At 24.4% G+C, this 24,171-nt stretch overlaps 1 protein-coding gene and 1 pseudogene across 2 annotated transcripts; one reads left to right on the top strand and one right to left on the bottom strand.

Moving 5' to 3' along the window:
* Positions 1–3,541: 3,541 nt before the first annotated feature.
* Positions 3,542–8,518, bottom strand: LOC107168899 (uncharacterized; annotated as a pseudogene). Its single transcript, XR_016191594.1, has 8 exons — positions 8,334–8,518; positions 7,824–8,160; positions 7,589–7,728; positions 7,319–7,493; positions 7,131–7,237; positions 4,058–4,150; positions 3,729–3,797; positions 3,542–3,654 (listed from the first exon to the last, which is right to left on the bottom strand). The product of XR_016191594.1 is annotated as an uncharacterized LOC107168899 (transcript).
* A 7,005-nt stretch (positions 8,519–15,523) lies between these two features.
* Positions 15,524–17,090, top strand: LOC149059943 (small ubiquitin-related modifier 3-like). The gene is made up of 3 exons (XM_089226969.1): positions 15,524–15,637; positions 16,418–16,534; positions 16,938–17,090. Exons 1-3 carry the CDS (start codon positions 15,620–15,622, stop codon positions 17,088–17,090), a joined length of 288 nt encoding a protein of 95 aa, XP_089083095.1. The 5' UTR covers positions 15,524–15,619.
* The last annotated feature ends 7,081 nt before the right edge of the window (positions 17,091–24,171 follow it).

The following is a 24,171-nucleotide window of genomic DNA, read 5'->3' as shown; positions in this document are numbered from 1 at the left end:
CCAAATGTTTATGTTAGTGTTATCTATATACAGTTTAATTTTCAAAAATGTTTGACTTTTTTTGAGTAATATATAGACAACTGAAATTTTCAATTTTTTTGAGAATTTTTTTTTGAAGTGCCGGTTATAAAATGTTGGACGACCAAAAAAACTTGAAAATTTAATACAAGGTTCCATTTGAGTTGTTCTTATCATAGCTAAAAAAAATTAAAAATCGTAAGTCACAATTTTTTTTAATAAGCGTTTACAAGTAATTTTGAAGTTGAAAAATCATAAAATTTTTTGCGTTTATAACTAAGGATTAAAAATACAACACTAAGTTTTCCATAAGTTTTCCTTCAAGTAGCTACAGAGAAAACTCGAAGCATCATTATAGGAAAAATTTTAAGTGCGTTTGAATTTTAAATTTTTACAAAATAGCGTAACGATAACGATTTATCCTCAAACGATTTTAAATATTTGTTATTATTCAAGAAGTATAAGTCGTAGATACGTGAAAATTTTATCAGTTATTTATATTGGCATTTTCTTTACATGATTTCATTTTCAAAATATTTTGACTTTTATTGAGATATTTATAGACGACTGAAATTTTCAATTTGTCTGAAAATTTTTTTTTGAAGTGTCGATAAAAATTTTTTGGCCCTATCAAAATACTTGAAAATTTAATACAAAGTTCCTCATAAGTTATTCTTATAGTGATTAAAAAATTATAAAAATACAACATACGTAAAAATCACAAAAATTCGTAAATTATTTTATCCTAGAAATTCATAAAAAATTTTCCTTTTATACCTAAGATTTGAAAATTTAATACAAGGATCCTAAAATAGTTTTACAATAGCATTTGAAAAATAAAAAAAATATATAGTCACACATTTTTTTTATAACCATTTACAGTTCAAATTTTGACGAAATACATAAAAATTACGGCAATGTTCAAATTATCTTAGATTGAAATTCATAAAAGTTTTTATTTTTAATTCTAAGATTTGAGAATTTAATACAAGGCTCATAATATAGTTTTGCAATAGCAGTTGAAAAATAAAAGAAATATATATTGCCACATTTTTTTTACATGCATTAAAATTTTAATTTTGACAATATACGTAAAAATCATGAAAATTCGTAAATTATTTTATTCTAGAAATTCATAAAAAATTTTCCTTTTATACCTTAGATTTGAAAATTTAATACAAGATTCCTTACAAATTTTTCAATCTTTATCACAAAAAAAATGTCCACCGGAAATTCAAATTAAATTTTTATTAGCATTTGAATTTCAAATATTGACAAAAATTTGTTAAAACCATGAATATTTGCAAATAATTTTGTAGTTCAAAATTCATAATATTGTTTGTATTTATATTTAAGGTTATAAAATTTAACTCCAAGTTTTGTTTCAAATAGTTATAGAGAAAATTTGAAGCGTCATTATAGGAAAAATATTTTGAGCGTTTGAGTTTTAAATTTTTATGAAATCGCGTAATGATAACGATTTATCCTCAAACCAGTACCAGGTATTCGTATATATAAGGTATTATGAATTATGATAACTACACTAATTGATTAACCATTCCATATGCAAAATGCGTCTTAATTGAAAAATAAAATATTTGTTTCAAAATAGAATATATGACAATATTTAAATATAATATAATATAATATTATATTATATTATAATATTATATCCTAGACTGACAAATTATCTCCATTCAGAATCTGACCTGTTATTACATGGCATTTACAACACTAAAATGTTAGTTTATATGAATGTTATTGAAGTTATTTTCTTATATCTTAGGTAAAAATTTTAAAATAATTTTTTTTTGATTAAATAATATATGTTACACATTTTATTTAAGTTAAAATTATTAATTATATTACAAACAAACTTTTATTTATAAATTATTTAATTTTTATCTCCAGTTTAAAAAACACATAATAAAATAAACGAATATATTTATGTACTTGATAATATTGTATTTGTATTATAATAGTTATATGTAGTCTGAATATGTACCTATTATTAACTGCTCTATTGTCTTACAAATCTTACTAAATTAATAATCATACCCACCCCTAAATTTTGAAAGACCATTACTTAAAAATGATGCATTCCCCACACCATTACTACTACATAATAAAATCAATGTGTTATGTATAAATATATAGTCATAATATATCTTACCAAATATTACTGAACAAGTTGCTAAATTTGAAAATTTCTGTTTTCCTTTCTTCCCAGTATATGAGAAGTCTTTCAATAACTTATCTTTAAATAACTTAGCCATAATCCTTTTTACTATAGATTTAACATTTTTTCCACCAATATAAGGTAATTCATTCACTTAAATAATGTGTAAATATATTATAATAATTATTTTATATATTTTATAAACCCTATAAAGGCAAAATTTTCAAAAATTTAAAAACCGTGGATCAATCACCATCATCTCCCTCATGATACAGCTAATATTTACAATATAAATACAACTCATCATCTAGGTAAGGGGTCGGGAACCTGCGGCTCCAGAGCCGCATGTGGCTCTTTAACTAGCAACCTGCAGCTCTTTGGATAATTATCAATATATCGATATCCGTAAAATATAAATTATATTATACTAAATAATATTATATTTGTATAAACAATAATAATATAAATATAAATAATAATGAATTAATGAAATAAAGTTTTCCATATTTTCTAAATTTAAGACGTATTATTATGTTTTTATTGCCTACTAAAAAACGGTTGTTCAAACCTGCAGTGTGGCTCCTGGATATCATAGTTTTGTATTTTTTTGAAAAAATGGCTCTTTCCTACGAAAAGGTTCCCGACCCCTGCTCTATAATTTCTACAACAGAATAAACAAATAATGGTCAGTATAGGTAAGAGAAACTTGGCCATGTTCTTCAAAGTCCTTTAACTATAACCATATATGATTACTGTTATAATATCCTTAGTAATTTAGTTATTAATTAATTAAATTGCTTTTTTAGAATATATATACATAAGTAGCCAAGTAGGTATACAGCAATAATGTATTCTTAATACTACTATATTATGTAGCACAGAACTTTTATTTATTGTTTCCTCGGTTAGTAAACGCTAAAATTACTATATTTATTTGGTTACATAAGTTGATTTAAAATTCATTAAAACTTAATATTTCAACCATTTAATAACTAAATCAATGATTGTATAGTTTCTTACTAAGTTTGTGCGGAATGCTCCATCTCCCAAAATATTACTTTCCAATGTATCAAGATCTGTCATATTATCGATGGACAATGGACAACAAGTCATGTCATTTAATGATGAGGATATCTTACTATTGACAGAAGAATCTTTTGTTGGCATACTATTTAAACGTATCTCAATAAAATCAAGTCTTTGAGCCATATCTCTTTAAATTAATTATGATACGACATAATTCATGTTTGATAAATGTCAACATGTGTAAAGTTTCTTTTGAAAATCTTTGCCTGTATGAAATTAGTAAATATGTAATACTCGTATATAAAGTATATTTTTGAATCAAACTGAAGCATTACCTGGTGTACTACTGCCATGTTTTACTTTAGTTACACCTTCTGTAGATACTTCCAATAATTTAGGTGTTCTGATACATACTTCTGAACTTTTTTCATCTGTTAAAATGTAATTGAGATTTAAATTAAAAAAAGTAACTTTATTTTTATAAAAAAATATTTACCTCAATGACCATCAGAAGAATCTAATTTATCTTCAACAATGTCTTCATTACTATCTTTATCAGAGTTTGATTTTGGCACTATAAAAACAGAACATGATTAAATATATAATATTTTCTGACATATATAATTTTTAACAATTATTAGTGAATAATAAATACATAATCACTTACCTACCATTCTTATAGTTATCTGTCACATTTGACAATATATCATAATACAGCTGTTTAACTATTTATGGTTTTTGTTGACTTTTAAGCACTTATAAAAAATATATACTTATATATAATACATGTTAAAAATAACACAGTGAAAATGTATTTATTAAATAAAAACTTACTTTTAAACTTTTTTGGAGAAGGAGACAAACCTGCATATTTTATTAATTTATGATCAGACTTATTACTGTTGTTGGATTTATCATAATCAAAATCTATGTAAAATAATAATCGTTATGGGTAAAATAATTTAAAATAAACAGATATATTATTATTTAATCGGGTAGTTAAACAAGTAAAAATAATAACCTGAATACTCAGGACAATCTGTTAAACAATTTATTTATAAGTTCTTTTTATACATAAAATTAATAATTATAAATATAATACAACTAATTAATTAAAATATAACATCAAGAGTACCTATGTAAAATTGGGCATGCTACATTATTATTATCATTATCAAATAATATCATATATTTAGAAAATTCTGTTAACTCTATATCAATTATTATTGTGTAATCTTCTGCAGCTGATAATTCATCAACTAATGATATACCTAACTTTAAGCTATTAATAGGTTTTTCAAAGTAACAACAAATTGTATTAAATTTTTTAGCCAAAAATACATAATATCTATCATTAATAGAATCTTTACAAATATTTATAACTTTAAAAATACATAATTTTTTATCATATTCATAACCTATATAATAATCTGAAATAGACATTACATCTATTTTAATTCTATTTTAGATTCTGAACAAAGTGATGAATGTATTGATTTTACAATGATGTGTGTTTTTTTTTTTTGTGTGTCTGTGTACAGCATAACTAGTCAAAATAATGCTTCGATATCAAAATTTGGGGGTGGTTTCCGATGTAAAAGTGAAGATCCTTGTGGCGTTATAGAGGTCAAAAGTTAACATTTTTCAACAGTTTTCAATCTTTATAACAAAAAAAAATGTCCACCGGAAATTCAAATTAAATTTTTATTAGTATTTGAATTTCAAATATTTACAAAAATTCGTCAAAACTATGAATATTTGTAAATTATTTTGTAGTTCAAAATTCATAATATTGTTTGTATTTATATCTAAGGTTATACAATTTAACACCAAGTTTTCCATAAGTTTTGCTTCAAATAGCTATAGAGAAAATTTGAAGTGTCATTATAGGAAAAATGTTTTGAGCGTTTGAGTTTTAAATTTTTATGAAATCGCGTAATGATTACGATTTATCCTCAAACCAGGTATTCGTATATCTATGATAATATAAAGTATTATGAATTATGATAACTATATGATAACTACACTAATTGATTAACCGTGCCTTATGCAAAATGCGTCTTAATTGAAAAATAAAATATTTGTTTCAAAATAGAATATATGACAATATTAAAATATAATATATCCTAGACTGACAAATCATCTCCGTTAAGAATCGTTTTTCGTATACAATGATACCTATCATTGCATTCAAATTTAATCCCATCCATTACAGTAACCTACAGTACAGCAGAGCGACATCCACGACTTACCCGCTTTTTTACGTATTAAGTCAATATTTGAACTTCAAATGCTAATAAAAAAAAATTGTGCCTATGTATTTTTATAATTTTTTAATTTCTATAAGAATAACTTATGAGGAACTTTGTATTCAATTTTCAAGTATTTTGATAGGGCCAAAATGTTTTTATCGACACTTCAAAAATTTTTTTCAGAAAAAGTCAAAATATTTTTAAAATTAAATCATGTAAAGAAAATGCCAATCTAAATAACTGATAAAATTTTCAAGTATCTACGACTTATACTTTTTGAATAATAGCAAATATTTAAAATCGTTTCAGGATAAATCGTTATCGGTACGCTATTTCGTAAAAATTTAAAATTCAAGCGCACTTAAAATTTTTCCTATAATGATGCTTCGAGTTTTCTCTATAGTTACTTGAAGGAAAACTTATAGAAAACTTAGTGTTGTATTTTTAATCCTAAGTTATAAACGCAAAAAATTTTATGATTTTTCAACTTCAAAATTACTCGCAAATTTTAGCGTTTTCGACAGTTTTCGTAAAATTTTGAACTATAAACGCTTATTAAAAAAAATCGTGACTTACGATTTTTAATTTTTTTTGGCTACAATAAGAACAACTCATAAGGAACCTTGTGTTAGATTTTCAAGTTTTTTTGGTCGTACAACATTTTTTTATCGACACTTCAAAAATAAATTCTCAAAAAAGTCGAAAATTTCAGTGGTCTATAAATAACTCAAAAATAGTCAAAAAATTTGTGAAAATTAATCTGTTTATAGATAACACTAACATAAACATTTGGTGAAAATTTCAAGTTTTTACAGTGATTAATTTTTGAATTACAACCATATAAAAAAATCGATCTGGTCGAAAACTGGTTTTGTGTAAAAACTCCCGTTTTTCTGTAATTTTTTTTTGTTTTTCTCGATTTTTTTGAAAACTGTTGGAAAATGTTTACTTTTGACCTCTATAATGCACCAAGGATCTTCACTTTTACATCGGAAACCACCCCCAAAGTTTGAAATCGAAGCATTATTTCGACTAGTTATCAGAAAGTTAACAGTTAAAAAATTATAAATTTAACTCGATAAGTTAAAAGTTAATATGGAAAAAATTTTTAACTTAACTCGATTTAAAAAAAGTTAATCTATTTTTTTTTTAATTAGTATGTAAATTACATAAAGGGCGAATGTGTCTTTCTAGTTTCTAATTTATAAATTATAAAAAACAATTTCATTGAACTTTTATCATAATGTGCACTGTATATACCTTTTAACTTTTAATTGACTAAAATGTATTAATTTAAACTATACTCATCCCTAATTAATAATTTTACAAATATATTTTTTTTATATCATATAGCAACTGAATGACATAATATGTGAACATGAATACATGACCTTCATATATATATTTTATACTTATATATCATTAAAACATAACAATTGTCAATTTGTAATTATTAATTTTATTAAAAACATTTCTAATATTGCAACTCTCATAATATATTATAATTTACAACTTTATAATTAAATATGTAAAACAAAAACTTCAAAACCTTTAAATTTTAATTATACATTTTATTTGAATGGTTTAATCCATAATATTGAAATATTTAAAATATTGAAATATTGAAATATACAAGATCAAAAAATCAATCAAACATTGTCTTATAATAACTTTGTCAGGAGGTTTGGCCCAATTAAGTTTGAATTTTGGAACTAAAACTGCTGATATCTGACAGTTTTCGCAAGTCATGTATCTTTGAAATCTAAAAGGTAAAACATAACATGTATGATAATTAATAGTAAAAATTATAGAAAAAATAATTTATTTGTAAGAACAGCTTTACCTTTTAGCAAGCCCCTTCTTTAAGCTGAGAACAAGAGGTTGACAAAATTTAAGATTTTTCATCTCATCATAGGAATTATTAATTGCGCTAATGGTGGGGGGTAATAAATAACCAATGCAAATTTTTTTTCTCCTTGCAAAATAATATCTAAAGCTCGGGCAATTGGTTTCATTACCTAGAAGTATAGATTTTAATTTAAACAACTTTTTATATTTTAACACTTTAAAATATTTAAATATTTGATTGACTATCACATAATATGAGTATTACCTTGCAGTATTCAATTAAAAAACCAACTTTTTGAGTATTTGAAAAAATAGGCAACTGTAGTTTAACACAAATTTCATTAAGTTTATTATCATGATTAGGTATCCACTATAACATTCATTGCATCATAGAATGAGTTCCACCTAAATACCAAAACATATGTATTACTCCGTATACAACAGTAGTGTATTACAATATTAAATTAGAAACGAATTTAATAATGTATTTATAATTTTACCTAGTCGCGTTAGGAACAATAAGATAACGACCAAGAATCTCTTTTATTTGAGCTGCGCATTGTGTGGACTGGTTTTGTTTATTAAATAATGCTTGACACTTGGCAAAAACACATCTACTATTTTGTTTATAAGTTGTATCATTAAGAGCTTCTTCACTAACTATTGTAGCAACAAGATTAAGCGTGTAAGCAGCACATCGTTGGTGTGGAGGTAGAGTCAATCTCCAAACTATTCATGGTCATGTCAACATCTAGCACATCAGAAATTTCAATGTTTGTAAAAATTTCTTCTTGATTTACATTCAAATTGTTGTCATTATTATCTCCATTAAAAACTCTAAACAAAAAATATTTAAATGGTTTAATACTTGAATCAGTACATTCTTTAAGTAGTATATAAAAATTTCAAGAATTTGAAATTATGGTCTATGAGTACATTTAAAGTGTACTTGGTAAATCACCCTCTTAAAAATTAATATTTAGTATTTTATCATTATTAATTGTACATACCTAAAGGCTTTCACAAAATTAGCAGCATTATCAGTGACGATAAGTGTGGTCTTGTTTTTCAAATTGAATTCATTTAGAATTTTATCTAGGAGTTCAGCTATGTTTTCAAATGTATGTCTGCCAAACATACGCCTACATGCAAGAGCTTTACTGGACCTTTCAAGGTTTATTGGGTCAAGCCCATATATGCAGTGTTGGGATTAGATAAGTACTTTTTTATCTAGATAAAGATAACAGGAAAAGAATGTATCTAGATAAAGATAAAATATAACACAATTCAAATTTATCTAGATAAAGATGAAAGATAAATACATTATTATCTAGATAAAAAAAAAGATAAATTTTTTTAACACATTGAAATCCAAAACATTTTAAGAGTACCTACACCTTTGATACTACTTTGTACTTCAATATTATATAAACACATGCTATATGAGTTAATTAATGTCAACAGTAGACATTATTATTAATAAATAACTAATGTATAACTGAAAAAAACATTTTTTAAATTAAGTATAAATATCAAGTAAAAACTACATATTTTACACGACTCGTAACAATATAATGTAGGTATTATTAGATCACCGTGTCCGGGCCCCTAACGAAAATATCAATAATAAAATATAATACCTGTATAATAAATAACATTATTATGAACATAATTTTTTTTTTACTGAGATGACTCAACAATTCAAATTTAAAGTATTGGCTAATTATCATAAAAATAAATTGAAAATCAAAATGTGTATTATATTTTTTTGTATAGAGATGAATTTATCTAGATGAATGAATATTTATCTTAGATAATTATTTAGATAAAATGCAACTATTTATCTAGATACGATAAAAGATAACTAAATAATTATCTAGATAACTTAATATTTAAAATACCAAACACCATTACTTAATGATTAATATTTTCTATTTATTTATGAATTATTTATGATTAGGTCAGTGTCGTATTTGGTGGGGGAGGGGGGGGGGTGTTCAGACCACAAAAAAAATTCAATTTTTAATTTTGATGGATTTTAAAGGGAATTTGACAAACAAAAATATTATGTGGTTCGTTATGAACGGTTTTAATATTATATAAAGTCCTAAACTAATTAGGAAAAAAAATAAATTTAGTATTAAGTAATGTACTTATTATTCTATTATATTTTTAATTATTTATAAAACTGTTATTCTTATAGCACCACTGATATTGAATGTAACAAACAAAATATATAGTAATAATTATTAAATTATTGTGACCGAATTTGTGTATATTTAGATATTAATATATTACAATGAAGTTTTTTTAAAATATATTAATATGTTGGATCTTAAATGTCCATGTAAATTTATTTTAAAACATATTATTATTTATCAATTGCATTTGAATCGTTTTTCATATAATCATAATTCATAGTCAAAGAAACAAGGCAGATAAAATATACAGTGAAATAGTAATATTATTATAAACATTTTGAAGTGTATTTATTATTTTCTATTTTCTATTTTAAAAATAATTATTATTTGCTTTTATTTTTATTTTTAAATTAAAATTATGTTTACATTAAGTATTTTATACATGAATGATTTAAATTACATACAATTTACTACTTTTAATTAAATAAATAAAAACGTTCATTACAATATTTGATGAGTATATTATGAATTTGGTGGAAGTAGATGTAAAACAGAGAAATATTGCAACCAATTAACAAAAAAGTATATACACCTATATGATCTAGACACCACCCCAAAAAACATACAAAATACGCCACTGAATTAAGTAATAAACTGCTGTGTAATAATATTAAATATTTAAATTAGGTACAATATTAAAGAATACAGAATATAAAAAATAATAATTACCTTAATGTGACTTCTGAGATTGGCATTTGAAGTATGAGAAACAGATGTTAATTTTCTTCTGGGTACACATAACAAACATTTAAATATTAAAGAATTATTGCGAGTATTGGTTGCAGCATCAAATATTTGTTGAAAAAAAGAACTAACGCACGGCCATTTTTAACTATTTGAAGATTGAAGATCTCTGGTATTTTCACTACTCGTTACCGTATTTAATGACATTTTTAATAATTTTAGGTAATACTGAAATAAATATTATTAAGAAATCTGAAATATCAAATGTCTATCGTATATTATAATTTATAACGAATAACGACAACATAGATACGGACTAAATATCGTACACGGTAGGTAAACGAATGACGATTATGATAAAGTACGATTATGAACAACGTCAGGGACTGGTCGATGCAAGCGCACTATAATAATTCTAATTCATAATATTGTCTACAAGTATACAACGCCACAACGGCATAAGCATAATGTTATATTATATTATATTATTATATTATCAATATAATATATCCGTATATATTATAAATAACTATGAATATATACTTAAAACGATAATTTAGTTTTAAAGTTATTGTTAGAATTTTTTTCCTATTTTCAGAATCTGTTTGCCGGCTGCATTTTTCTTATCGATAATAAATTATTGTTATTACTTATTTGTACTGCAAATATATTATTATAACAATATTGTTATCGTGTATATTTTATGGCTTATTGCCTTTCTAATCTAATAAAATATATTAATATATAGGTACAAAATTATGTTATCAAAAAAAAAGGAGACATTTTTGTGTTATTATAGTATTGGAATATTTTTGTTCTATACTAATATATAGTAATATTTACGTATAAACAAAAAATTTCAAATGTTTTTAACTTGATGGATTTTTTTTAAATCAACTGAGAAAAGATAAGTTTTTTCATCTGTAAATTAAACTAGTTAAGTTCATAAGTTGATTAGAAAAAAAACTAATTAGTTAAGTTAAAAAGTTTACAAAAATTAACTTTTTAACTTAAGTTAACTTTTTAACTAGTTAATGCCCACCTTTGCTACCAATACATAGTCATTTTAGTAATTATAAGAAAAATACTAATTTAATAATTCCTAGATTAGAACCAGTTTAGCTCAATCAAAACCTGACTATGTATTTGTAAATTTCTGTATCAAGTTAAAAATAAACCCTCATAACTTTTATTATTTGCATAATTAAAAAAAAAACTATTAATGCCGTAATTTATAATTTTAGCTTAGCATAAGTCATCTTTGTACTCTTTATTACTGTCATTCTACTTTATTTTATAACCAATTTTATCATAATCTATTTAATATTATATCTATTCATAATCATAACTTAGTATTGTTTATTGTTTTCTTTTTATATATTAAGAATATTGTATTATTGTATATAACTTACTAATATTAATTTAAAGTTGAACTCCCACTTCCACACGGCCAACGGCTTGGGAGTGGCCAACTACTGTAAGTGTATCTTTATATTTTAAACGTTAAACCATATTGTTGGGAGATAAATATATTATTTTATTAATATTGTAAGAGGAATTGAACTAAGAAAAAACTTAAATGGAACTTAACTGATTAAATAATTTTATGTAAATTTTGTTTATTCAGTTATCTAAATAAAGAAAATAACAAGTTAAAATTTAAAATCACATTTTATGTTTATAACATCAAAAAAGCGGGTAAGGCCCGGTTTTTCAGTCATATTTAACTGCTAGTTAGAGACATTTAACTATCAGTTAAATTTAACAGAGAGTTAACTGAAACTTTTCAGTTTATCAGTTAATGGTTAAACATAACTGTAGGATAAAGTGTTGGTTAAGTTATCGATTACTTTTTCTACTAGTTAAATGTTTAACTGAAGGATTAAAACATAGAGTTTATACATTATTATTATATTATTATTAAAAAAATAAACTACCTCATCATTATATGATTGTATTGTACAACTTTATTTCAAAATATATAAATTTTATGTGTAGGTACCTGACCTAAATTTTTGTTTAGAATAAATAACTATTATAATATAATGAATATTCAGCCAAATCTTTTATTTGATGACGACGATGATGAAATATTAGAGTTTATTAATTATCGCCGAAGACCTTACACGGTACGAGATAGAATTAATCATAAAATAAAATGGGATGATCATGATTTTAGGATAAGGTTTAGACTTTCTAAAGTTGTTGTTGAACAAGTGGCGGGTAAGTCGTGTATGTCGCTCTGCTGTAAAGTAGGTTACAAGTGGGTTACTGTAATGGATGGAATTAAATTTGAATCCAATGATATTATATCATTGTATACAAAAAACGATTCTGAGCGAAGACGGTTTATCTGTCTAGGATATATTATAGATTATTAAAAATTTTCAAATCTTAGATTTAAAAAGAAAATTTTTTATGAATTTCTAGTTTGGAATAATTTGCGAATTTTCGTGATTTTTACATATGTTGTCAAAATTCAAACTTTGAATGCTTGTAAAAAAAAGTTGTGACTACGCATTACTTTTATTTTTCAATTTTTATTGTAAAAATATATTATGAACCTTGTGTTAAATTTTCAAATCTTAGATATAAAAAGAAAAACTTTTATGAATTTCTATCTAAGATAATTTGAACATTGCCGTAATTTTTACGTATTTAGTCAAAATTTGAACTTTAAATGCTTATAAAAAAAAATTGTGACTATGAATTTCTTTTATTTTTCAATTGCTATTGTAAAAATATGTTAGGAGCCTTGTATTAAATTTTCAAATCTTAGATATAAAAGGAAAATTTTTTATGAATTTCTAGCATAAAATAATTTACGAATTTTCGTGATTTTTACATAATATGTTGTAAAAATTCAAACTTTGAATGCTTATAAAAAAAAATTGTGACTATGTATTTCTTTTATTTTTCAACTTCTATTGTAAAAATATGTTAGGAGCCTTGTATTAAATTTTCAAATCTTAGAATTGAAAAGAAAAACTTTTATGAATTTCTATCTAAGATAATTTGAACATTGCCGTAATTTTTACGTATTTTGTCAAAATTTGAACTTTAAATGCTTATAAAAAAAAATCGTGCCTACGAATTTTTAATATTTTTTAACTTTTATTGTTACAATGTGTTAGAAGCCTTGTATTAAATTTTCAAGCTTTTCTACCGAACAAATAAATTTTTATCGATATTTATAGAAAAAAAAACTAAAAAAGTTGAAAAATTAAAATGTCAGTAAACAGCTCAAAACAAATCTAAATATTTTGAAAATTTTATCAAATATATAAAACGCCTATATAAACATTCAGTCAAAATTTCAAGTATCTGCGGTAATTTGTTTTAGAGTTACACCAAAATAAGGAAATCGCTAAAAGTGAAAATCCAATGTTGTAAAAATTTAAATTTCAAATGCTCATAAAAATTTAATTTAAATTTCCGGTGGAATTTTTATTTGTGATAAAGATTGAAAAACTTGTAAAGAATCTTGTATTAAATTTTTAAATCTTAGATTTAAAAAGAAAATTTTTTATGAATTTCTAGCTTAAAATAATTTGTGAATTTTCGTGATTTTTACATAATATGTTGTCAAAACTCAAACTTTGAATGCTTATAAAAAAAAATTGTGACTATGAATTTCTTTTATTTTTCAACTGCTATTGTAACAATATGTTAAGAGCCTTGTATTAAATTTTCAAGCTTTTCTGTCTAACAAATAAATTTTTATCGATATTAATTTAAAAAAAACTAATAATGATCGAAAATTTGAAATGCCTATGAATAGTTCAACTTAAGTCGAAATTTTTTGAAAATTGCATGGTGGATAGAATATACTTATATAAACATTAGGTGAAAATTTCATGTATCTATGGTCATTTGTTTTAAAGTTACATCAAAAACCAAAATCGATTTTGTCGAAAAATGAGTGTCCGTAAAATTTCCCGTTTTCCCCTTAATTTTTAGTTTGTTTTTCTCAATTATTTAGAAAAGTATTAAGAATTTTTTACTTTTGACCCCCCAAAGTACCAACTAGATTCACTTTCTGATCGAACGAGGTACTGAAGTCAAAAATCGAAGCATTTTTACTGCCCCAAAACGTGATGACAGACACAAAAAAAAAAAAAAACACATCTTGGTAAAATCAATACATTCATCGCTCCGCTCAGAATCTAAAATATAGGTATATAATACTATTACACTAATTAATTAATTCAATTTTTATTTAACCACTCATTTCACAAAAAGCAACACTAGATGGTGTTGAATAACCAAATATTTTAATAATTGAAAAATCTATTATTTCTTATTTATTTTATAATAATTGTAGGTATGTAGGTAATGTAATTATATAATTTGCATTCAATTTACAATGTTGAATTATTTAAAACAAATTATTTTTCTCATATTTCATTGCATACTAATTATCATTCACAAAAAGGTGAATTATATATTTTTCATCTGCATTTGTGAATGAGCGTCCAATAAACACATAACATAATGGTTGTGAATGATTAGATGTCATAATATTGGTAAGTAAATTATTTTTCTTAATATTATAATTTATTACATTTCAAAACTTTTAATTTTTGTAATAGCCCATGTTGGAGTACGGTTAGTAGGTTACAAGGGCCTCTATCAAATGGGTACTATTAAATATTATTTATCTTCTCGCAATTGTATAAGCACTGAGCTTCAAAGGAACCCTCCTTATTTATTTGCATCTGGACCTTTTATTTTAAATTTACGATGATACGATAATTTCCAATGATCGTACAATAATATTTTAACTTAAAAATAAATAAATTCATTTTTCATACTTAATAGTATTAAGTTGGTATGACAGTTGAAAGAAAATTATTGGGATTTTTAATTTTTAAGGTTGGCAGTATTGAAATTCACAAAATCAAAATTTTAATTTTTTTTCCTTATCACTCCGGTAGAACTGGCCGGGGTATCACCTTCCTGTGGTCGTACGACCCACGACGTTTTTTCATCCATTCATATTATCAATATTATGGCACTATTGATATTCATGGATGAATATAATGCAAATTGTTATGTTCCTAAACGCGTAATTTAGTTCTTTCTTTCATGGACTTCATCTACTGGTTTCTTTCTCTAAGCAAGCAACATCCATGATAGTTTATAGGCCTAAAGCGCCTATGCGTGCAGTCATAATTTTTAATTTTTACATCCATCGACACGACGTACAGGCGTGGAAGTGTCAGTGTAATTTCCATATACCTAATAGTTTTAACATCTACAAACCGCAAACGAAATTTTATTTACTTTTTTTTTTATTAGGAAAACTAAATTTACATACTTCACCAACACCAAATTTCTCATTGTCACTAACGTCGTCATTGTTGGTCAGTTCACCTATTTGGTTTTCTACACGAATTCAAGGATTAAAAATGTCCGTGAACAGAAATGTAAGTATCAACACAATTCCATGTAGTGCTTGCTGAAACAATTACTTAAGTTTCAGCGTGTCGTAATAATAGTGTCCAACACCCTAAACCAGTCACACCTGTGACTCGACTGTCTTGACGTGTGATTTAGGGGACGTTTTATTATCTCATGTCAGTGTCACTGGCCGGCGTCGTGCCCACGCCATTTTCTCTACGCATTTTCCATCTAAAATATAGTGTTTCACAATATCCACTTTGCAGGTTCGCCGACTACTCGTTTTTTCATTGTTATGAGCGATCTTTTATTACAAAAATACCCATCTCCGTTTCGTTAAACAATCAATATTTTCGAAACGGTATCAGTGCTGTGTATGGTGTATCCATTTCCCAAGCACAGTCTTATCTGATACCAAACTTTACCTCTTGGTAACGAATCGATAAAATACCATCGCACAGTAAAAGGTGCCATTCATAATATCATAAATTCAACTGTTTACCACCATCATTGAACCATCTCAATACTATTAACACAACTATCATCCTTAATATTATTAGGTATATATTTGGCACTATAATGTTTGACTTCTGAATTCTGAAGACCAACAAATTGTTTTAGTTCATAATCATGTTATTTAAAATAATTAATTTTTAAACGTGTTGTTTTGATATTATTTTTGTTTAACATTCCTTACGACAATTTAAATGTTGAACATTTGTATGAATAAAATATGAACAAATTTGTTACAAATTTTAATGTTAGTTGTTTTATATTTTTTTATTAAACATTTTCATGTATTTTAGGATGGTGAACAATTACACCTTAAAGTGCTAGGACAGAATGATAATGCTGTTATTAATTTTAAAATTAAAAAAATTACACCACTTCAAAAACTGATGAATGCGTATTGTGACAAAGCTGTAAGTATAAACTTTTAAAAACTATTTTAATGAAATAATTATTACCATTTTAATAAATTTCAGTTAGAAGCATTGATAAAAATTTTAGTCTAAATGACCAAGTAATATTTTAGATCAAAAATTATTTTAAAGTGGTATGTATTTTATCAAGCATTCACTTAGGCATTGATTACATTGGGTAAATTTACTCACTGATTAGATGCAAATAAAGTCAACTAGTGACTAATATTACTATTAATTATATTTGAGATATTAAACTCACTCAGTTTTGACAACTATTAGTCATTGCCAAACTAGAATTTTTTTAACTGTGTTGATTACACAAAAGCAATTTTACTCATATATTACATACACATTATTCATATACTTAAATTTTAATTCATTCAAAATTTTATAATTTCAGGGTATAGATGTGGATACAGCTAGATTTCGATTTGATGGACATGCAATTCATGTAACTGATACTCCAGCATCACTAGGGATGGAAAATAATGATACAATAGAAGTCTATCAGGCACAGATTGGTGGTATTGTTTTTCAGACTACTATTGACTAATTATCATTTTATATAATAAAAGCTTATATTTAGTTTATAATTTACATTGTATGTAAATAATCTTGGTGTTTCAACCGAAATAAGTACCATATAGAATGTTTATTATATATTAAACTGGCAGTGTTTAATAAATTATGACCATTTCAAGAAAAAAATATGTGCATCAATCAGATAAATATGAGGTGCATAAAACAGAAAAATATAAACACAAATATATATGTATGATTCACACCATGAAAATCAAAATCTTTATTATACAATATATAAACACCAATGTTTTTTTTTAAATTCCTAAATATAATCAAAACAAATTTTGAAAATGAATATATTTTTATATTAAGGTTTACTACTCAAGTTTTAAACATATATTTTTATTGTCATCATAAAGGTATTTTTATATCTTAATTTTGAAACTAATTATGAGTATTTTAAAATAGTAAGTTTTCTGTGAAAATTTAAGCGATTATAACTTTCTTCAAAATTAAAATATTCAAAAATAAACCTTCTTGAGCCCCTCACTAATATTATTACATTTAATAGTTATGCAATGTGCTCTGAGTCTTACATGTTGTATAATGGAACAATTCATTTTAATTTTAAAAATGATAAAATAAAGTGGAATATTCTGATCATAATATTTACTATGTAAGATGGAGATTACATCCCATGAAACAGTATTATAATTTAAGATGGCTAAAAAAAATTTGCATGTATTAGAAACATATTTAGCCAATGACGCAGAGTTTCTACCACTGATTTATGCTGATTTAGAATTATAACAAATAACATTAAATAATTGTGAATGATATCATAAAAAAATAATAAGTTTATTCAATTCATGAATTTATCACATCAATACTTTTTCAATTGTATTACTATTTTATAAAAACGTGTGATTTGATGTACAAAATGACTGAAAAAGAAATATTTGTATTTATAAATAAATATATGAATTGCAAGCAGAGAAAATAACTTTGTTAGACTTAGGAATTGTCTTACAAATTTTTACCAATTTCATAATTAAAAATTGTTAATAGTAAATTTTTTCAATTAAACTACTTAAATGAAAATTGTTACTCAACCTTACCCAAGCTGGACTAAATCAAACAATAAAAAAATATTTAAATAGTTTGTCATAGGTTTAATACTCAGACTCATCTTATGTATTTTAATATTAATTATTTCTTTTCAAATGTCAATATTTATTACTACTAATATCTAAAAAGCATATATGTGTCTTAATATGAACGTAAACGAATTCTAGAGATGGAGAATTTTTGTAAAAAAGAATATCGGTAAATTTACCAATAATGTGGTAAAAATGGTAAAATAGCTAAATCTTAGAGCCATTGTAAATTTTACTATTAGAAATTAGTAAATACGATTTGTATTAGGTACTAATGTTGTGTACCTACTTATTAAATCTAGTTCTTTCTAATAATAACAATAATTAACAAAAAATTTTAAAAATGAATCTAAAATATCTAATGTTCTGTATTAGACATAAGTAATTAGTACATTTTATGAAATATGAATATTGAATTATTCATATTACAATTAATAAATAATTTAAATTAAACTAAACTATAAAAATTCACATAACCTTTACTTCTTTTTAAGTCAAAACATTTATACTTAGACTTAACTTTTGTATTAATAATAGTATATTATCAATATCACACTATCTGCATTCTTGGTATCTCCCTATAAAATGTTTCCTTATTACCTAATGATATTTAATGTTGTAGTATATAGTAGGGGTGGCAGAATATTGATTTTATAGTCTATAACAAATTATATAAACAATAACATTGTTAGTATAACATTGTTATTATAACAAGTATATAAATATTACAAATGATAATATCCATTAGATTTATCTTAAACCGTGATTAGCAAGGCTGGGCAAGTTAACTAATTATTTTAACTCGTTAAGTTAAGTTAATACAGAAAAATGTAAGTTATGTTTAAAGTTAAAAGTTAGTTTTCTTATTTATTTAACTCGTTAAAAGTTAATTTGAAAAAAAAGTAACTTAACTTAGTAAAAAATAAGTTAATTTTCTTTTTTCATGTACAATAAATTATCATACATTTTTATCAAAGCTTAACAAATAACACAATATAATGGAAGTCTAACTATTTTCAATAAACATAATATGTAATTGTATTAATTACAGTAGGTATTTAGTAAGTACTACTTACATACTTCAATAAATTATAAAATCTAACATTAAATTAGTAAGAGTATATTATCTCTGTATACAAGGAAATTAAATAATATGTTTTTCTTTTCTCAAAATAATGATTACCCCTATTATGGTCCTATAACATTTTTGTTTTATAATAATATATACATATTTTCTGCGAATAAGCAGAATAAAATAAAATATTATCTAATACTATTATTATTACTCGTAAATCGTTTCCCAAATTTTATATAGGTAGATAGTTGTACTTATACACGTTATTCTAATATCTATTGAAATTTCAAATATAAAAATAATGCAAAACACTCACATTCATATCGTATAGTATTTGGTTATTCCCACAATTATTATTTTTATATACAGGGTGATTTTTTTATCGAAGAACACTCATTATTTAAAAAAGTATGAGTGTATGAGTATGAGTGTTCTTCGATAAAAAAATCACCCTGTATATAATATCAATAAGTTATAAAAATCAAAATATAATTTTAAATATACCTATGAAATTTATATTAGGACAAATTAATAAATTAACTCGTTAAGTTAGAAGTTGTTTAAAAAAAAAGAAACTCGTTAAGCTGGAAGTTACTTTTGAAAATAAAAGTAACTCGTTAAATAACTTAGTTAAAAGTAACTTAATTTTAACTTTTTTACTCGTTAATGCCCAGCCTTGGTGATTAGTACTTTATTCATTATTGTATAGTTATCATTTTATAAAAAATATATCTCTTTACAATTAAGACTAGGCAAAACAAAACTAAAAAAAATGAACAAAAATTGAACATGTCCATTAATAGCTCAAAACTACTCAAAATATATTATGAACTAAAAAAACGATGAAACAACTTATGATTTAAATTTCAAATATCTGCCTCTATTTGTTTATGAATTACAATAAAACAAGAAAATCGCACAATGAGAAATCGAGTGAATCCAATACTGTAGAAATTTAAACATTAATTTGACTATTTGGAATTTTATTTAGATGAACAGTAACTAACTTATTTATGTATTAAATTTTAAAATCTTAGCTACAAAATGAAAATATTTTATGAATTTTTAACTCAAAATTGCCTTTTATTAGAAACACTATATTATCCTTTCCTTACCGGATAATTGAATCACTTCATTTTATATCGAATCTATGGCTTTTCAAACTGATTACGTTAGATTGTTAGGAAACCAAGAGTATTGTAAGAATACAATAAGCTTAAATTTTTAATGTAATTATTTATCTATTGGTATATCATTGTTATAGTTCCTATTCAAAAATTGTTCTTACATTAGTCGAGCAAACGGAAAGATTTATCTATAAAAGAAAAAAATGTTCACTATTTTTATAATTCAGAAAAGTGTTCACAAAGAGAATCCGCGTTCATTTTAAAAAATTCCCCAATTTACTTTAAAAAAATTGTTTTTATTTTTTATTTATTATGAAAATTAAATTACAAGTCACTTAAGTAAAATCTAAAATACAACTGATTTCTTTATTTTATTTATGTTATTTGAAGTTTAAGTAAAAATATGGTCCCTCAATAAAAAAAAATATATATAGAATAAATTGTTTAATAGGATCAAAATGACCTGCATTAATAATTGTATTATTCAATGACTGGGATATAATTTTAAGAGGTATTGAAAAGGCAAAGTTTCCGAAATTTAAAATATGATAGTTTTTTAAGAGTAGATATAATTGATTGATAGTAATTATATAATCTTTACCCCTTTTGTCTAGCACTGCTAACTTGCTGCCCAACGATACATTTTCATATATGGATAAAGTGTATATTTATTTGTTGTTTGTATTATGTATATTTTCAATAGTTTTCTTTATTATATTAAATATACGTAGGTAATACTCAGTGATTTCACATGTTGTACCTTTAAACGGATTGGGATCCATTACTTATTGTATAAGATTACAAACTACGAGTTGTTAACTACTCATAGTTATTGACCACAGCTTTTGATGGCACAAATGATCGTGATTATAATTCTAATACCTAGATCTCAATGGCTAGCTGCAGATTATCTAACTGCTAATTTATTTTTATTATTATTTGTATTCTAATATAATATTTTCAATATAACATAATATTTTTATGAAAAAAATATAAATAGAATAAATTTTAAATATTTTATAAGTTTAGGTCTTATCTAATTATAGTAAACATAATAATATAATATAAATATTCAATAAACCTAACATCAAAATAATATTAATATAATAATACCTATATACTAACATTATATTACTATAATTATTTATTATTAAATAGGAAATACAAATAGTATTTTAATTTTAAATAAGTATATATCTATGTCCTTTTGAAGTAGGTTTATATGTTACCGTAAATGCCAAATCACGTCTAGGTAAACCTAGGTTTTACTGTTTGTACTCAGTAAATGCTGAAATTCTTAATTTTATTCGGACTTTTACTTAACACGTTGTGTACATCCTAGGATATACAAATTGACTTAGTAAAAGCTGATCAATACACGACACATAACATTTAAGCGATGAGCTGCGTAAAAATTATAATTAGGGGATAACGGGGTATTACAACTGTATGCGAGGCAAAATCGTATTATCGGAATGTTATCAATAATTGTTATCATGGAAGTAAACTGAATACACCGATTCGAAACGTTTTGTTTGTTTATTTATTGATTGAATATGATAGTGCACGTGTTTTGATATCACGTTTTTAAAATAAATACGTTTTATGTTTTTACATTAAATTACTAAAATATTATCAAGTATCAACTACATTTCAAGGAGTGAATTTTTATATGCGAAAAAATTGTTCAGGTATGCCATATTTATTATTCAATTGCTAATTAAGTCATTAAGTGTAATTTACATTTGTAGTATAAATACATTATTTTATTAATTTAATGTTTGATATGAAGCTCGATAACTTTTAATAGTCTTGTGGGGCAAAATCGTATGGTTATACACTATATATTAACTATATAGGTACTTAGGTAAGTTGTATTTGTTGTACTACTGCCAATGGTAGTAGGTTTTATCGCATATTGTTTTGTGTTATTAATTTGTGGACATTTTGATGAATTGAAAACATGTTTAGGTACATTTTTAACTAATGAAAATGAAATCATACATAACTTACTACCCACTGCCTAATTTTAGTTAAACTTTACAAGTTAATTAAATAAAAGTCCAATACCAATTAATAATTTACCAATAAATATAATTAACTGAGTTTTGGTATAACAATTATCCTCATACGATTTTTCCCCAGAGCACATACTGATTTACCCTGTCCCTGGGGTGAATCCGTATTTTTCTCAAAAAAAGTAAAACGCAAATTAAACAAATTTAAAAAAAAAAATAGAAAAAAGTTTCGAATAAAAGTTATAGACCATAAGTTTTTCTATATTATAAACCAGTTTAAAAAATTTAATTTCGTTAAAAATTACATGATTTATAAGCCATGGAAGCTTAACCGTACGGTACTGCCCCGCCTTCCCCTACCTATATAATATTTAAACAAACTTTTGACAGTTATTAAAATTTTTGTACAAAATAAAAATACATTTAAAATGCCATTATAGTACATGTGCAAATAAATAAAAATTTAAATAATTATTTCTAACAACCCGCCAATTTTACAAATTTTTATGAACAAATAAATAATAATTATGTTTTTAAATACATTTTTATTTTGTATAAAAATTTAAATAACTGTCAGTTGTTTGTTTTACTAATATACCCATACCTAATTATAATTTTTAGGAAGCTTATCACTTAAATGTTATGTGTCATGTATTGATCAACTTTTACTAAGTCAAATTGTATATCATAGGATGTACACAACGTGTTTAGAAAAAGCCCGAATAAAATTAAGAATTTCATAATTTACTGAGTACAAACAGTAAAACCTAGGTTTACCTAGTGATCGAGAATTTATGATAACATATACACAATTAGATAAGTATATAAGGTATAAGTACCTACAACATACTTTAGTACAGTATAAAGTTTTCTATACCACCTAGGTACTTCTAAACAGACTGGTTTTAGATGCTATTTATTTTAAATGTGGTTATTACCATCGAAAGTAGAAGTTTGTTTTTATTATTAAAATAGAAAATTTACAATCTCTAGGATAATTTACAATAAACGAATTGGATAAATATGATAGGAAAATATTTATATAATAATAACATTTATGAGGAGGGAGTCTATCCAGTGATAGAACTGTCAAACAGCATTATGGTTAGGGATTTAGTAAATCTCTGCACCAGCTTCTTTTTGACCGTCAGGTGTGATTATTTTGTAGATTGGCTCCACCTAGAATAACTAATAATTATTAGTGGGTTGGCGTGGGTGGCTAATTTGGAGTGGATTTTTTGTATTTGGTTTGATGCAACTATGGTAATGGTTTGAATTTTAAGGTCATGTGGAGTGAGATATTAGAGACATTTAGAGACAAGGGTGTGGAAGTTAGGAAATGTAGAGTAATTAATTGGAATGCTTGAATTGTTTTTATTGGCACATCCTCATATTTGTATTCCTTAAATCCAAGTAAAAAGTAGAAATCTACCTTGATGTTTCGCCCATCTAACCATTTGACGATAATAATTTTTAAAATTCCTCTCTGGTATCATTTACTATTTCTAAATCACTCTTCTTGCGTTTTCATCAAAAATCAGTTGATTTCACAAATTCAGTGGAATGGTAAAGTCAAATATTTTATCAGCAACTCTTTTTTTGAATGATCTACCATTGAAGACAACTATTATACTAATACTGGATGTATATACATTTTTAAAATTGATCGGATAGATTGAAATTAAATGAGTACCTACATAGTTTTGTACTGAAAAATTGTCGGTACTCGGTACCC

This window comes from Diuraphis noxia, unplaced genomic scaffold (genome assembly GCF_037042655.1).
Source record: "Diuraphis noxia isolate RWA-SAM2 unplaced genomic scaffold, SU_Dnox_SAM2 contig0001, whole genome shotgun sequence".
In the NCBI taxonomy this organism is placed as follows: domain Eukaryota; kingdom Metazoa; phylum Arthropoda; class Insecta; order Hemiptera; family Aphididae; genus Diuraphis; species Diuraphis noxia.
Note: the sequence above shows the minus strand (reverse complement) of the source record. Positions and strands in the feature narration are given on the sequence as shown.

Coding starts and splice junctions, on each gene's coding strand:
- LOC149059943 (XM_089226969.1), top strand. Junction 16,535..16,937: donor ATGCGTATTGTGACAAAGCT/GTAAGTATAAAC, acceptor TTATAATTTCAG/GGTATAGATGTGGATACAGC.